The following is a 13,257-nucleotide window of genomic DNA, read 5'->3' as shown; positions in this document are numbered from 1 at the left end:
TAGTGAGGGTGAACATTTTTTCATGTGTTTTTTGGCCATTTGTATTTCCTCTTCAGAGAACTGCTTTTCATATCTTTTGCCCATTTTATAATTGGACTGTCTGTACTATTGTCGTTGATCATTGTGGTTTTCATTTGTATTTTTCTAACAACTAATGATGTTGAAAATGTTTTCCTTTGCTTATTGGTCATTTGCATATCTTTTTGGAGAAATACCTATTCAAATCCTTTGCTCTTTTTCAACTGGGTTATTTTTTTTTATTGTTGACCAGCATGGGTCTTTATAGTGATCAAATTCCCTGGGCTTGTGGAAAAGATAAGCCAGGTATTCCTCTTGGGATTCTTGGGGCCAGGCTGTTTGAGAGTTCATTTTATCTGGGTTTAACTGTTCTGAGCACTGTGTGTTTCATTCACACTAGTTCAGAGGCCTTTGGTGTCTCAAAACTCCTTTTGGGTTGCTGCTTCCAGAATAAGGTCCGTCCTTGGTGCCTGAGTAGCTTGCCCGTGGAGACTCAGCACTGTGGCTGTAGCTCATTGCCCACAGAAATCAGGCCACAGGTGTCCCCACCAGATTACAGCTCTGCAGTGCAAAGGGACTATAGGTGCCACCTATACACAGTGTCCTCTGCTTCCTGCTGGTGAAGCAACGATTGCTTCTTTGCAGATAGACTGGCTTCCCTAGTGGATACTTGAGGGGTGTTGGGGAGGAGTTGCCTCAGGGCTCCCTTCTCTTCCTGTCCACGCTAGTTCTGCAGCCCCAGGGGCTTTGCCACTCCACAGACTTGAACATATCAGCCTCTCTCCTCTTTGGACATACAGCCATTGCTCCAGTCCTGCTGGATGCCTTGACAGACCCCTCTAGGAAGACCCAGAAGTGCTTGCAGACCCTGCTAGATACCAAGTTTGTCCACTTCATCGATGCCCCGTCCCTGGCGCTCATCATGCCCATCGTGCAGAGAGCCTTCCAGGATCGTTCCACAGACACACGCAAGATGGCCGCCCAGATTATTGGCAACATGTACTCCCTGACAGACCAGAAGGTAGTGGCCCAGCTGGGTTGGCTCAGGCAGACCAGTAGATGCTGGTTTGGGGAGATAGAGAGGGACATGACGTTTGGTCCCTGATCGTGTTTGGAGGGCAGGAGGATGGGCCATTTTTGGGAGATGGGGTTAGAAGTCCAGATTCTCCAGGTATCTCGCAGAGAACAGCGATTCAGGTCCTTCTTAGCTTGGTACCCAGGCGAGGCCCACACTGAGGTGTAGGGAGGGTCCAGCTTCTCCTGTGAGCTTTCAGGAGTGTTGGTCAAGTGGCTGCTATTTTGACGACTTGCAGTGTTTTCTCGTCACAGCATTCGCTTCCCCAAGCATAAGCTTCCTGGAGGAATCCAGCCTGCTTTGGGAACTTTCCTTTATTTGTTTTGTTTCTTTGTTCCCAAGAGCTTGCACATGTGATCTCACTTACTGAGGCTATGGGCTAAAGAAGATGGAGAAGTTATTGCATCAATCAGAAAATTTGAGATCTCAAAAAATTAGGAAAACAAAACATTTTATCCATAGTCTCCCAGCACCAAAACAATTACTGTTAATGTTTTTTTATTATATATCTGAACATAAATTTATTTCCAAGTTACAAGTTGTTCATAAAACTGATTTTTAACAGCTATATAATATTCAACAAGTGTATGTACCATAACTTATATAATTCTATTGTTGATCATACAGTTTGTAAGTTTTTGGGTTTTTTTTTTTTCTTATATTTTAAGTGGTGCTGCAGCAAATTTAAGGTTTTCTCTATATTTAAAATTATTCCCCAAAACAGAATGCCAAATCAAGAGATATAAGCATTTCAAGATAAAGAAAGGAGTGATGATAGAGAATTTCTGAGAGGGAAGTGCCAGAAGTAATTTCCTCAGGATCCCAGAGGCTTAGGCAGTCTTGGTCTTGGGGTGGACAGGAGCAGCGGGAGCATGCGCTATGGCTGCTACTCTCCTTGGCCTGTTTAGGAAAGGCCTGGTTTCTTTCCTGGGTCCCTTAAAGGAACCATTTGGAGAGGATGTGCTTGGTCAGCTACCTTCCCCCGCCTCTTCTGTGAGCATCAGGTTGACATGCATGGGGCCCCTCTTGAGTGCTCCTTGTCAGCAGAAAGGCTGGGTCAGGTCCATACTGAAATGGGTCACAGAGAAAGCAAGAATCAGGTCTCTGCTTGAGTCATCTCTTGTGTGGCTGCAGGACTTGGCTCCGTACCTGCCAAGTGTGACGCCCGGCCTGAAAGCCTCTCTTTTGGACCCTGTGCCTGAGGTGAGTTGGAGGGGAGAGGGGAGAGGAGTTCATTGTGTCAGCCCAGTCCCCAGAAAATGGATTCCTGAGAACTCCCCATCAGCTGCTGGTAAAGGGTAGGAGACCCTAGGGGCCCTCCTCTCCCCTGCCTGGCCACCTTGGGCTGTATCTCCTCACCATCTCTGTTCGTCATTGCCTGGCAGGTGCGGACAGTGTCTGCAAAGGCTCTTGGGGCCATGGTGAAGGGTATGGGGGAATCGTGCTTTGAGGACCTGCTGCCATGGCTGATGGAGACGCTCACCTATGAGCAGAGCTCTGTGGACCGCTCAGGTGCTGCCCAAGGTGAGGCCAGAGCAAGCCTACTGGCCAGATCAGGAATTCCCTCTAGGGGGTCCTCACATCCAGGGGGTCATACTCTCTTGTTTTTGCAGGGCTGGCTGAAGTCATGGCTGGTCTGGGGGTAGAAAAATTGGAGAAGCTCATGCCGGAAATAGTGGCTACAGCCAGCAAAGTGGACATTGCACCCCACGTCCGAGATGGCTACATCATGATGTTTAACTACTTGCCCATCACCTTTGGGGACAAATTCACTCCTTATGTTGGACCCATCATCCCCTGTATTCTCAAAGTAGGTACCGATGACCATGCCAAGGATCGAGTTCATGAGGAAGGAAGGCAGGAGACATGCCTCCTGGAGGGCCAGGGGCTCCCTGCGGACTGGGGCCAGGCGGCAGGAGTCCTCACCCTGCTGTCAGGGAGCCCCACTCCTTTTGGGACTGGGTGTCAAGGGGGAGGCATCCCTGGCTGACTCATCCTCTGTGCACGCAGGCTCTTGCCGATGAGAACGAGTTTGTGCGTGATACTGCCCTCCGCGCGGGCCAGCGAGTCATCTCCATGTACGCTGAGACAGCCATCGCCCTGCTGCTGCCCCAGCTGGAGCAAGGCCTCTTTGACGACCTCTGGAGAATAAGGTGAGAACATGGGTGGTAAAACACTAACTGGGAAATGAAGAGCAGAAGGTTGCCAAGAACTGTCTCCACTTTCTCCAGGCCCTTGCTTTTAGCCAGTTTGAAACTCTATGGTTTCCTCTGGAATTCATTCTGATTCTCTTTTAAAAAGTTCCATCTAGTCTTTGAGTTGCATTAAAACTGTAAATGCGACTACCTTATAACCTGGAATTTCCACTTTTAGGAATTTATTTCAAAGACATATTTGGTCAAATGCTTACAGAGGTACATAAAGGATGTTTGTTGCAGTATTGCTTATCATTTGAAAAATTGGAGTTGGTTTTTAAAAAATCACAGCATATCTATATAGTAGATTATTATCGGCTGTTACAAAGAATGACTTAGGATTATATAGTTGTTGATGGAACAGTGCAGGCTGAGGCCCAGAATATGCCATGTGAGCCCATTTCCCACGTGGTGTGGAGTGTAAAGAGGGGGATGTGTACAAGTGTGCCACCAGATTGTCAGGGTGGTTGCTTGGGTGATGGGAGTTTTGATGATTGTTTAAACACTTTCTTTGTATTTTTCTGTTTCTTGAATTTTCAGTTTGAACATGACTATTTTTTTTTCTAATCCTTAAAAACTAGAAACCTAATTGAATTTGATGAGAAATCGTTTTCTTCTTCGAGGTCTCTCCTGGTTTCTAAACTTCTGATGATCAGTGTTCCTGATTCGCGTCAATGCCTCCTTTTTATTCTCTGTCTCTAATAACTTTTACTATAGAAATTTTCACTCATACAGAGAAGTAGAGAGAATCTTCATGATGCTATGAACTATATATTTTTTAAAAAAATGTTTGTTTTCCATTATAAAAGTAATAACATGGTCATTAGAAGGAAACTTGGAAAATATGTAGGAAAGCATAAAGAAATGAGAATTGTCTGTAATCCTTCTCCTGTTCCAAAAGAACCACCATTAACATTTCCGGTCCTTCATTCCTGTTGTGCTTGGTTGTGCACTGAGGCCATCCCCGTGGCTGTATGACTTGGTTCTTGACATCCTTCTTAGGTTCAGCTCGGTTCAGCTCCTTGGGGATCTCCTGTTCCACATCTCAGGAGTCACTGGGAAAATGACCACAGAAACTGCCTCCGAAGATGACAACTTTGGAACTGCCCAGTCCAACAAGGTGCATGCCTTGGGCTGATTTTCTTCCCTCTGCTCAGGGGCGCGTTACTCTGGGGCCAGCTTGCCTGCCACTCAGCTGCAGAGGCTTCACCACCCTGTCTTCTCTGTTCCCTCTTGCCTCCGCTGGCTGCAGGCGATCATCACTGCCCTGGGGGTAGATCGGCGGAACCGGGTGCTGGCAGGGCTGTACATGGGCCGCTCGGACACCCAGCTGGTCGTGCGCCAGGCATCCCTGCACGTCTGGAAGATTGTGGTCTCCAACACTCCCCGCACCTTGCGTGAAATTCTGCCCACTCTCTTCGGCCTCCTGCTGGGATTCCTAGCCAGCACATGTGCAGATAAGCGAACGGTAAATTGCCCAGACTTTTCTCTTGACCCAACAGCTCCTGATGCCTTCAGAGCCAAGAAAGCTAGGTTTGCAGAGACTGGGGAGAGTGTCTAGCAGGGAAATTAACAGGGAGGAGCATTTATTTACTGATTTGTTCAACTAATATTTATTAAGCTAATATTTATTATTTATTAACTAATATTTTTTGTGCTAAGCTGAGCCTGGGACCTGGGTGCCTTATTTTTGTGGAGTGCCACTCCAGTGGTGGAGATGGACATTAATCAAATAACCACACAAACGGATGTAAAGTAGAACTGTGACACGTGCTTCATGGCCCTACAGATGCTTGTAATAGGGGCATTTGACCTAGCTAGGGGAGTCAAGGAAGGCTTCTCAGGAGAAATGATGCCTGAAGATGAAAGCTGAGTGAGCATTAACCAGGCGAAGAGGTGGTAAAAGACTATTCTGGACAGAGGGAACAGTGCTTTTTAGTTACAGGGATGAGCTAGGCAAAGTCTTGTTGTAGGCAGGAATGTGGCAAACATCAGGGACTGCATAGAGGCCAGTGTGGCTGAAGCGTGGAAGTGGGAGGAGCAGGCAGGTGTGTGGTAAGGCTGAGGGGCCGGGCTGGGGCAGGCGTGCTGGGTGGTTGGGAGAAGGCACTCAGCCTGGGCTGCTTGTCTCTGCCAGTCTCTTTGGCCCACTTCTAACCCCTGTCCCTAGCAAGCAAATTGTGTATTTGGCTCTGAAGAAAGGTTTGCATGAGGCCTCAGAGAAGAGATGTTTTTTTTTTTTTTTTCCTTAAAGTGTTTGCTCCAAGTTCAGCTCCCCTTGAGCAAGGGCATAGGGTTAAGTCACTTCTAGTCCGCAGTTTTAAGTCCAGAGAAATTGGTTCTTGTCTACGCAGCATATGGGATTTCACCTTCCTATTTCAGGAGCCAGCTCCTGCTTCAGGTTGTGTAGTATGTGTGAAACAGAGACGTAATTTTATTTTGTAATGTTTTCAAACATTCTGGGACCTTTTTTGGGGTGGGAGCACTTGGGGAAGTTTAGTGGCTCAGATAAAGTCCATGAGGCTCCCCAGTCCTCATTCTGGGTACCCTGGGATATGCAGGGAGTTGGTGTCCCAACTGGATCTTTGTTGACAGATTGCAGCGAGGACATTGGGAGACCTTGTCCGGAAGCTAGGGGAGAAAATCCTACCCGAGATCATCCCTATCCTTGAGGAAGGCCTGAGGTCTCAGAAGAGCGATGAGAGGCAGGGAGTGTGCATCGGGCTGAGCGAGATCATGAAGTCCACCAGCCGAGATGCCGTGAGTGCCTCTCACCTGCGGGTGACCTGACGCACAGGGATCGGGGCTGGTTTCCAGGAGAAGCTCCCCACCTAGAGGCTCTGCTCACCCTCAGAGGGGAGAACCTTTCTCCGGAGGGCCCTGTGAGCTGCAGGGTGCTGGCTGGGCCACACGGGGCCTTTACTCTCCTGCCTCTCAGCTTTCCTGCCAGTCTCAAGAAATAAGTGATTTGAAGGCCTCAAAGATAATCCTTTTCTCACCATTCCTGAGGTTGCTGCAGATCAGTGCCCACTACGTCACTTCTGTGTAATTAAGATGTGCGGTACTTTTTCCACAGGGAAGGAGAGCGTGTGTGAGTGGTGGAGGGTGACAGAACGGGAAGGGTGTGGGTTCATTCTTAGAAGGAGTGGAGCACATGTGAGTTTAAGTACCCAGTGGGTGGAAATGTATTGTTCCTAGCAGCAGTACTGTTTCCATAGAAGCCGTATTAAGGGCTTTGGAGTACTCTGCACTGCCTTTACTTTTTAAGGTAATTGATCCTCAGAACATTCCTGGGAAGTAGGTTGAGAATGACTAGTCTCAGTTTGAATGAAAGCACTGATGGCCAGTTAGGGATGTAAGCAAGTAGATGGTTGCTTAGTCTGAGCATCCTAGTCTGATTTCCTGGATCCCTCTCCTCCTGTGTCCTGCATAAATGCATTATGTTTGTTTTTTATATTTGCATTTGGCAAATAGAGAGTTGTGGTTCATTAAATAGTTACTGGGTCCCCCAAAGGCTGGGACCTTCCCTGCAAGGTACCCACGGTCTAAACACGTCTACCAGTTATTAGAACTTAGAGTGAACTCTGCTGTGATAAAATTAATTACAAAGAGAACAGCGCCATTGTTGGCTCTGTTGTAGACCCAAAGACTTCACAGAGGAGGAAGCATTTGAGCTGTGACTTGCAGAAGGACTTGGAATTTCTCAAGAGGATAAGCAAAACAGGGTCCAGGGAGAGTGGAGGCCAGAAGGGTCTTGCTGCACGGAGGAGTTTGAACTTAATTTAGGAGATGGGGAAAAATCAAGTCAATAACTGTTAGTATGCTGGGGGGCATCACATGTTCTCTCTGCTTTTTAAGATTTAAACCTTTTCACATGAAAGAGTTAAATTTAATTAAAAAAAGGTCAAGCCTGGGCAATCGTGCTTGCTCGGCTGCATTTCCCTCACCCATGTCCCCTTGCTGGCTTCTGCCCCTGCGTGTTCTTTTCTGCATCTGGTACAGCTGCGCTTTGCTGTCGCAGGTGCTGTATTTTTCTGAGTCCCTTGTGCCCACGGCAAGGAAAGCTTTGTGCGACCCACTGGAGGAGGTCAGAGAGGCGGCGGCCAAGACCTTCGAGCAGCTGCACTCCACCATTGGCCACCAGGCCCTGGAGGACATTCTCCCATTTTTACTGAAGCAGCTGGTGAGTGGATCTGCTACACACCTACCAGTTTGGCTTTCACTGTCTTTGTAGAAGCAAAATGCAGGGGGATTATTCTGCCAAGGCAGTCGGAATGTGGGCCCTCCTGAGGGAGTGGGTGCAGCAAGAGCAGATTTGGCTTTGTGCTTCTCCTTCAATGGTAAGTAAATATGGGTGCTTTGGGAAGGAGGGAGGAACACGGAGCAGGACGCTGGCAGTGGCAGGTTCAGACTGCAGCGATTTGGGAAGGAGCCTGCTCCTCAGGGCTGTTCCACTGCCTCTGCAGGAAGACGAGGAGGTGTCAGAATTTGCCCTGGATGGTCTGAAGCAAGTTATGGCCATCAAGAGCCGTGTGGTGCTGCCCTACCTCGTGCCCAAGGTAAACCCCACGGCATGGCAAACACTCCCTGGCTCAGAAGTCATAGCCTCATGATCATTCTGGGCCTGCTGTGAAGACAGGTTCTAGAGGCTGTGGGGGAGTGCAGAGCAGGCAGGACATTTTCCCCTGTTCTCCTCTGAGCAGCTTGGGAGTAGACACTCAGCTCCGAGGCAGTGGGGATGGCATCTCCTGCTCACCTCTCCCAGAGCCTAGCGCAGGGCCTGGTATGGATTACGTACTCAGTATTTATTGCGTTGATGATGTCCGTCATTCTACAGCTGACGACCCCGCCTGTCAATACCCGGGTGCTGGCTTTCCTCTCGTCTGTGGCAGGTGATGCCCTGACCCGTCATCTTGGAGTGATTCTCCCGGCAGTGATGTTGGCCCTAAAGGAGAAGCTAGGGACCCCAGACGAGCAGCTGGTGAGGGGCAGTGTGAACCCTGCAATTGGCTTTCTAATGGCCTTCCTGCCCTGTCCCTGGAGGTTTCCAGCTCAGCACACGTGTCCCCTGTGGTTTTTAGGAGATGGCCAACTGCCAGGCTGTGATCCTCTCAGTGGACGATGACACCGGGCACCGGATCATCATTGAGGATCTGCTGGAAGCCACCCGCAGCCCTGAAGTGGGCATGAGGCAGGCTGCAGCCATCATCCTTAACATCTACTGTTCCCGCTCCAAGGCAGACTATACCAGCCACCTGCGGAGCCTGGTCTCCGGCCTGCTCCGCCTCTTCAATGACTCCAGCCCTGTGGTTCTGGAGGAGAGCTGGGATGCCCTGCATGCCATCACCAAGGTGAGGGACTGCTGACCCCACGAGCTCCTGCACCCACTTTACAGACTCCCTGCTGATCAGAAATCCTACAGAGAACTCACATTCAGCCTTGGTCAATTGCTGGATATGAGGTGTGCTTAGGAAATTAAGAAGTAACTCTCCTGAATTAATGAGGTCTAGCCATAAACTGTGTGCTGGCTGTAAAATAAACAACTTTAGATTATAGAAAATTCTGAACATTTATAAGAGTAGACTCCTATAAAAGTCCCTCGTGTACCCAGCACTCGGCTTCAACCTTTGTCAGCTGTGGCCAGTCTTATTTGTACGTCTCCCACCCCCCAGCTCTTTATTTTTTTTGAAGCAATCTTCAGAGGGCCGTTCTTAGAACTCTGACATTCTCTCTGCTTTTCCCCGGATTCCCACAGAAGCTGGATGCCGGCAACCAGCTGGCACTAATCGAAGAACTGCATAAAGAAATCCGGCTCATAGGGAACGAGAGCAAAGGCGAGCATGTGCCAGGATTTTGCCTCCCCAAGAAGGTAAGTTAGGGCCTCTGAGCAAGGGTGCTGCCCCCTCCTCCGTCCCCAGTCACAGATCTGGGATGGGGCAGCTGGTGTTGCACTTGATGCTGTTGTTCATTCAGCTCCTTCACAGACAGCCTGTTTTTCCCGGGGTTGGCCAGATGGGGACATGGTTCATGCTTTGGTTTAAGCCACCCCAGCCAGAGCAAGTGGGTCACATGGCCTGGTGCATGTCACCTCTGTGTGACAAGCCTGGTGTAATACAGGAAGGGGCTCTTGTCTTCAGTTATGTGCATTTCTTGTACTGTTGGGTCAAGATAATCCTCTTTTCCAGGCATAGCACCTTCTTAGGCTGTGAGTGACTGTCTGGGGGACAGGAGTGCCTTGCTTTGGGTGGGAGACACCGGGTCTGGCGCCTTTGAGATTTGACTCTCAGGTGTGGTTCTCTCGCCAGGGAGTCACCTCCATCCTTCCAGTGTTGCGGGAGGGAGTCCTGACCGGCAGCCCAGAGCAGAAGGAGGAAGCCGCCAAAGCCTTGGGCTTGGTGATCCGCCTGACCTCGGCTGACGCCCTGAGGCCCTCTGTGGTCAGCATCACCGGCCCTCTCATTCGCATCCTGGGAGACCGGTTCAGCTGGAACGTGAAGGCGGCGTTGCTGGAGACGCTCAGCCTCCTGCTGGCGAAGGTGAGTGACGAGATGAGGAAAAGCAGCCGGAACAGGTCTGCCTGCAGGAGGCTGACACAGGGTGTCATGAGACTGCTGCATGGCAGCTTCATCATGGAGAGAGGGTATGGCAGAGGGGTTAAGAGCTCAGGCTCTAGACTCAGACTATACCAGGGCTCAGAGCCAAGTCCTTCCACTTAGCAGCTGTGTGGCCTGAATGACTTTGGAGACCACATACCCTCTGAGGCTCTTTCCTTATCTGTTATGTGTGAGACATAATCCTGCCTGTCTCGTGTAGGGCTGGTAAATGTAAGGATTAAATGAAATCACATTGGCATAACGCCTGACACACATGAAGAACGCAGTCCACGTAATTGCTGTTATTTTGAAGGACTACTGGCTCAAAGGAATAGATTCAGGGCTCCATAAATACAATCAAAACATTGTGGAAATATGCTGCAGTTCTCTTTTATGGCCACATAAGAGAGATGAAAGAATCTGATGAGAAAATGCAAAGGAAGTCTGAGAGTGCCTGAAATGACTTCAATTTTTTGCCAAAAGTAGAAGCAGCAAAGATGCAAGGTCTTCACCAGTTGTGAGGAGGCCAGGCAGCTGTTGTTTTATGGGACAGTAATTAAGCCCTTTAGATTTTTTTTTTTTTAAAAAGCATAAACAGCACCAAGATAACTTGTTAAAAAAATTAAATTCTTACATGAGGTTTGGAAGCCAAAGCAACCTTAAAATCTGTAGCTTTTTCCTTTTGAGAGGTGGGCGTGGGGAACAACTTCCCAGCTAGAAAATGGGATTGCATCAGCCTCATTTTGTAGAAAATGGAGTCTTTTTTTTAATCAAGCATCATCTTCACCTTGCATTCTGTTTTATTCTTTTCCGTAGTGTTTTTGTACCTTTAGATACAAATGGAGCCCTTACCTTGTAGCATTTGTCCCATAGGCCACAAGTCACGTGTCACTCATGGGTGGTTGGCTCCCACCTCTGATTTACGGGCTTTCCTATGTTGGGTGGCCCCCAGCGGCCTGTAGCCCGGCTGACTCCAGTTCTTCCAGACCTCAGTTGGCATTAAACTCCAAACAGCTGCTTCGGTTTTCCATTTAACAATAATAAGTGAATCTCTAGTCTTGGACCCATCTGTATTTTATCACAAATGTGCCTGTTTTTCTTTATGGAGCCATTGGTTAAACTGGAGCTTTAATTAGATGGGTGCATCTGTGTGCAAAGGGGAATTCCTGAGGTCATCTGTTCAATAGAATTGTTCTGAGAGCTAAATGTAAAGTGCGTCACCATGACTGAATTGCTCAGTAGATGGTACCTGCTGCTACCGATATAGTCCATTTCTCTGCCGTGGCACTAGAACTGTGCTTCACCATTGCCTGCAGCCATCTGCCTGCCCAGCTCTTTAAGGGATTCAGAGAAGGAGGTTTTCCAACCACTTGCTCACATGGACAAGTCTCCACTAAGCCAAGCACCAAGATAGCCAAGGCTGCAAGACCACTCCCTCAGATAGTAGCTGCCTCCACTGCCTCCTCCCAGAGCCGTGAAGGATGCTGAACACGGATGAGGAGGCCAGGCGTAGCCTGTCTTGTGCTCTGCTCTTTTCTTACGGGGTATCCATTCCCAGCCTCTGCACGAGAGCTGGGTTAGCTCATAGTGGTTTGTGATTGTTGCTTGTTTTTGTCCTGTAGTACATTGTGGCCTCAGCCTCCACAACAGCTGTGTTTGGGGTTTGGGTTTCTCATGCAGGTTGGGATCGCCCTGAAGCCCTTCCTGCCCCAGTTGCAGACCACTTTCACCAAAGCCCTGCAGGACTCCAACCGGGGTGTGCGTCTGAAGGCTGCCGATGCACTGGGGAAGCTGATTTCCATCCACATCAAGGTGGACCCTCTCTTCACCGAGCTGCTGAATGGAATCCGTGTCATGGAGGACCCAGGTGTCAGGTGTGAGGGGTTGGGGAGAAAGGGCTGTGGCCACGAGGAGACCAGGTAGCTGCTGAATCAGATCTAGCCATGCCTGTGCAGGTGGGAGGGGCAGCAGGGAAGGAGAGCCAGGATTTTAAGTTGGGTGCTTTGGTTCTGTAGGGACACCATGCTGCAAGCCCTGAGGTTTGTGATTCAGGGAGCGGGGGCCAAAGTGGATGCAGTCATCCGGAAAAACATCATCTCGCTCCTGCTGAGCATGCTGGGACATGATGAGGTATGGTGCAGGTGGTTGGCAGGGCTGGAGGAGTCGGCTGGTTTTCCTTCTTTCTTGGTTAGTATCTCTGCTTTGTGTTAGAAGAACTCGGTACAGCTGCCAAATGGTCAGTAATAAGAATATTTTCTGACAATTGTACCATTCTTTATGGCTTGCCAAGCATTTCCACAGGTTGTCAGGGAGCCAGGGTGGGTATTATTGATATTGATTATGCTGCTTTATAGATAAGGAAAGTAAGGTTTGTAGAGTTCCAGGTCTCACACTAATTTTGATCTCTGATCTTAGATAACTTTCTTTCTTTGTCCCTCATTTTTCCTGTTCGTAAAGTGAAGGACTTCATTTATTTTGTTCATGAAACATTTGCTGAGCCCTTCTGGGCCTAGCCCGGAGGTGAGTGAGGCATAGTCACAGGCCTCAGGAAACTTGGCTTTGGGTGGGAGAAAGGCTCTTGAGTGCCCGTCTAGGTGGGAGGTCTGACCACTGGCTTAGAGGGTGAGACTTCCCTGGGGCATCCACCAGCCTCTGGGTCCTGTGGCCTCTGTTGCGTCCAGTTCCATCTCACAGCTCTGTCTCCCCCAGTCTGGAAGCCTTGGTTAAGTATCTGCTGGTTGCCCAGCACTGAGGTAGGTTTAGTAGGGGTTGAATCTGTGAATAAGAATTTTCTCTTTGCCCTCTCACAGACAGCCCTCTGTTGTAGTGACCTAATTTATGTTTGCAAGCTGATCTCTGGAGAGAGCGCTTTGGGTTCGTTGTGGCCTTGCACTTGGGTGCACCCACATGGGCTGGCCTTGTTGCTGCAGCACTTGGCATGGCTCCACAAGTCTGCTCCTCCTCCCCAGCCCCTGCTCCCGGAGCGACAGCTCGACAGCTCGACAGCTTGGGCCTTGGTAGAGAGGTGCATGTAGCTTCTTTTGGTCACAGGGCCATGCACAGTACAGGCAAAAGTTAGGATTGAACGCATTTGCATTTCACCACACTGGAGCTTAAAATAGATCCAGTTGGAGAGAGTGGGTGTCAGAAAGAGCCAGCTTTATCCTTGTTTGGCACCTGGGGTTCTGCTGAGAGCTCCGAGGCCCAAGCTGCTGGCAGTCCATCCTCCTCCCGCCTCTGAACTTCCACTTGGATTGAAGAGAGCAATCTAGGGTGCCAATCTGGCGTCAGCTTCCTCAGAGGTCGCTGAGTTCTTTGTTTTTTTTTGTTTGTTTGTTTTGTTTTGTTTTGGGACGAGGGTGGATGGGTGGAGGGA

General features: G+C 49.2%; 1 protein-coding gene across 1 annotated transcript in view; it reads left to right on the top strand.

Annotated features, from left to right (window-relative positions):
- The window catches only part of GCN1 (GCN1 activator of EIF2AK4), a 65,089-nt gene that overhangs the window by 45,679 nt on the left and 6,153 nt on the right, over positions 1-13,257 (top strand). Inside the window, exons 38-53 of the mRNA XM_037816606.1 lie at positions 819-1,039; positions 2,228-2,296; positions 2,479-2,617; positions 2,707-2,903; positions 3,104-3,246; positions 4,291-4,408; positions 4,541-4,756; positions 5,884-6,048; positions 7,310-7,471; positions 7,755-7,847; positions 8,126-8,269; positions 8,370-8,639; positions 9,044-9,157; positions 9,594-9,824; positions 11,562-11,755; positions 11,897-12,011. Of these exons, the coding sequence (XP_037672534.1) occupies positions 819-1,039; positions 2,228-2,296; positions 2,479-2,617; positions 2,707-2,903; positions 3,104-3,246; positions 4,291-4,408; positions 4,541-4,756; positions 5,884-6,048; positions 7,310-7,471; positions 7,755-7,847; positions 8,126-8,269; positions 8,370-8,639; positions 9,044-9,157; positions 9,594-9,824; positions 11,562-11,755; positions 11,897-12,011 (2,591 nt within the window). The remainder of the gene's footprint in view (positions 1-818; positions 1,040-2,227; positions 2,297-2,478; positions 2,618-2,706; positions 2,904-3,103; positions 3,247-4,290; positions 4,409-4,540; positions 4,757-5,883; positions 6,049-7,309; positions 7,472-7,754; positions 7,848-8,125; positions 8,270-8,369; positions 8,640-9,043; positions 9,158-9,593; positions 9,825-11,561; positions 11,756-11,896; positions 12,012-13,257) is intronic.

The sequence above is a fragment of the Choloepus didactylus genome, chromosome 23 (assembly GCF_015220235.1).
Source record: "Choloepus didactylus isolate mChoDid1 chromosome 23, mChoDid1.pri, whole genome shotgun sequence".
Classification (NCBI taxonomy): Eukaryota; Metazoa; Chordata; class Mammalia; order Pilosa; family Megalonychidae; genus Choloepus; species Choloepus didactylus.
The sequence above is the reverse complement of the archived record's forward strand: the minus strand, read 5'-3'. Positions and strand labels throughout refer to the sequence as shown.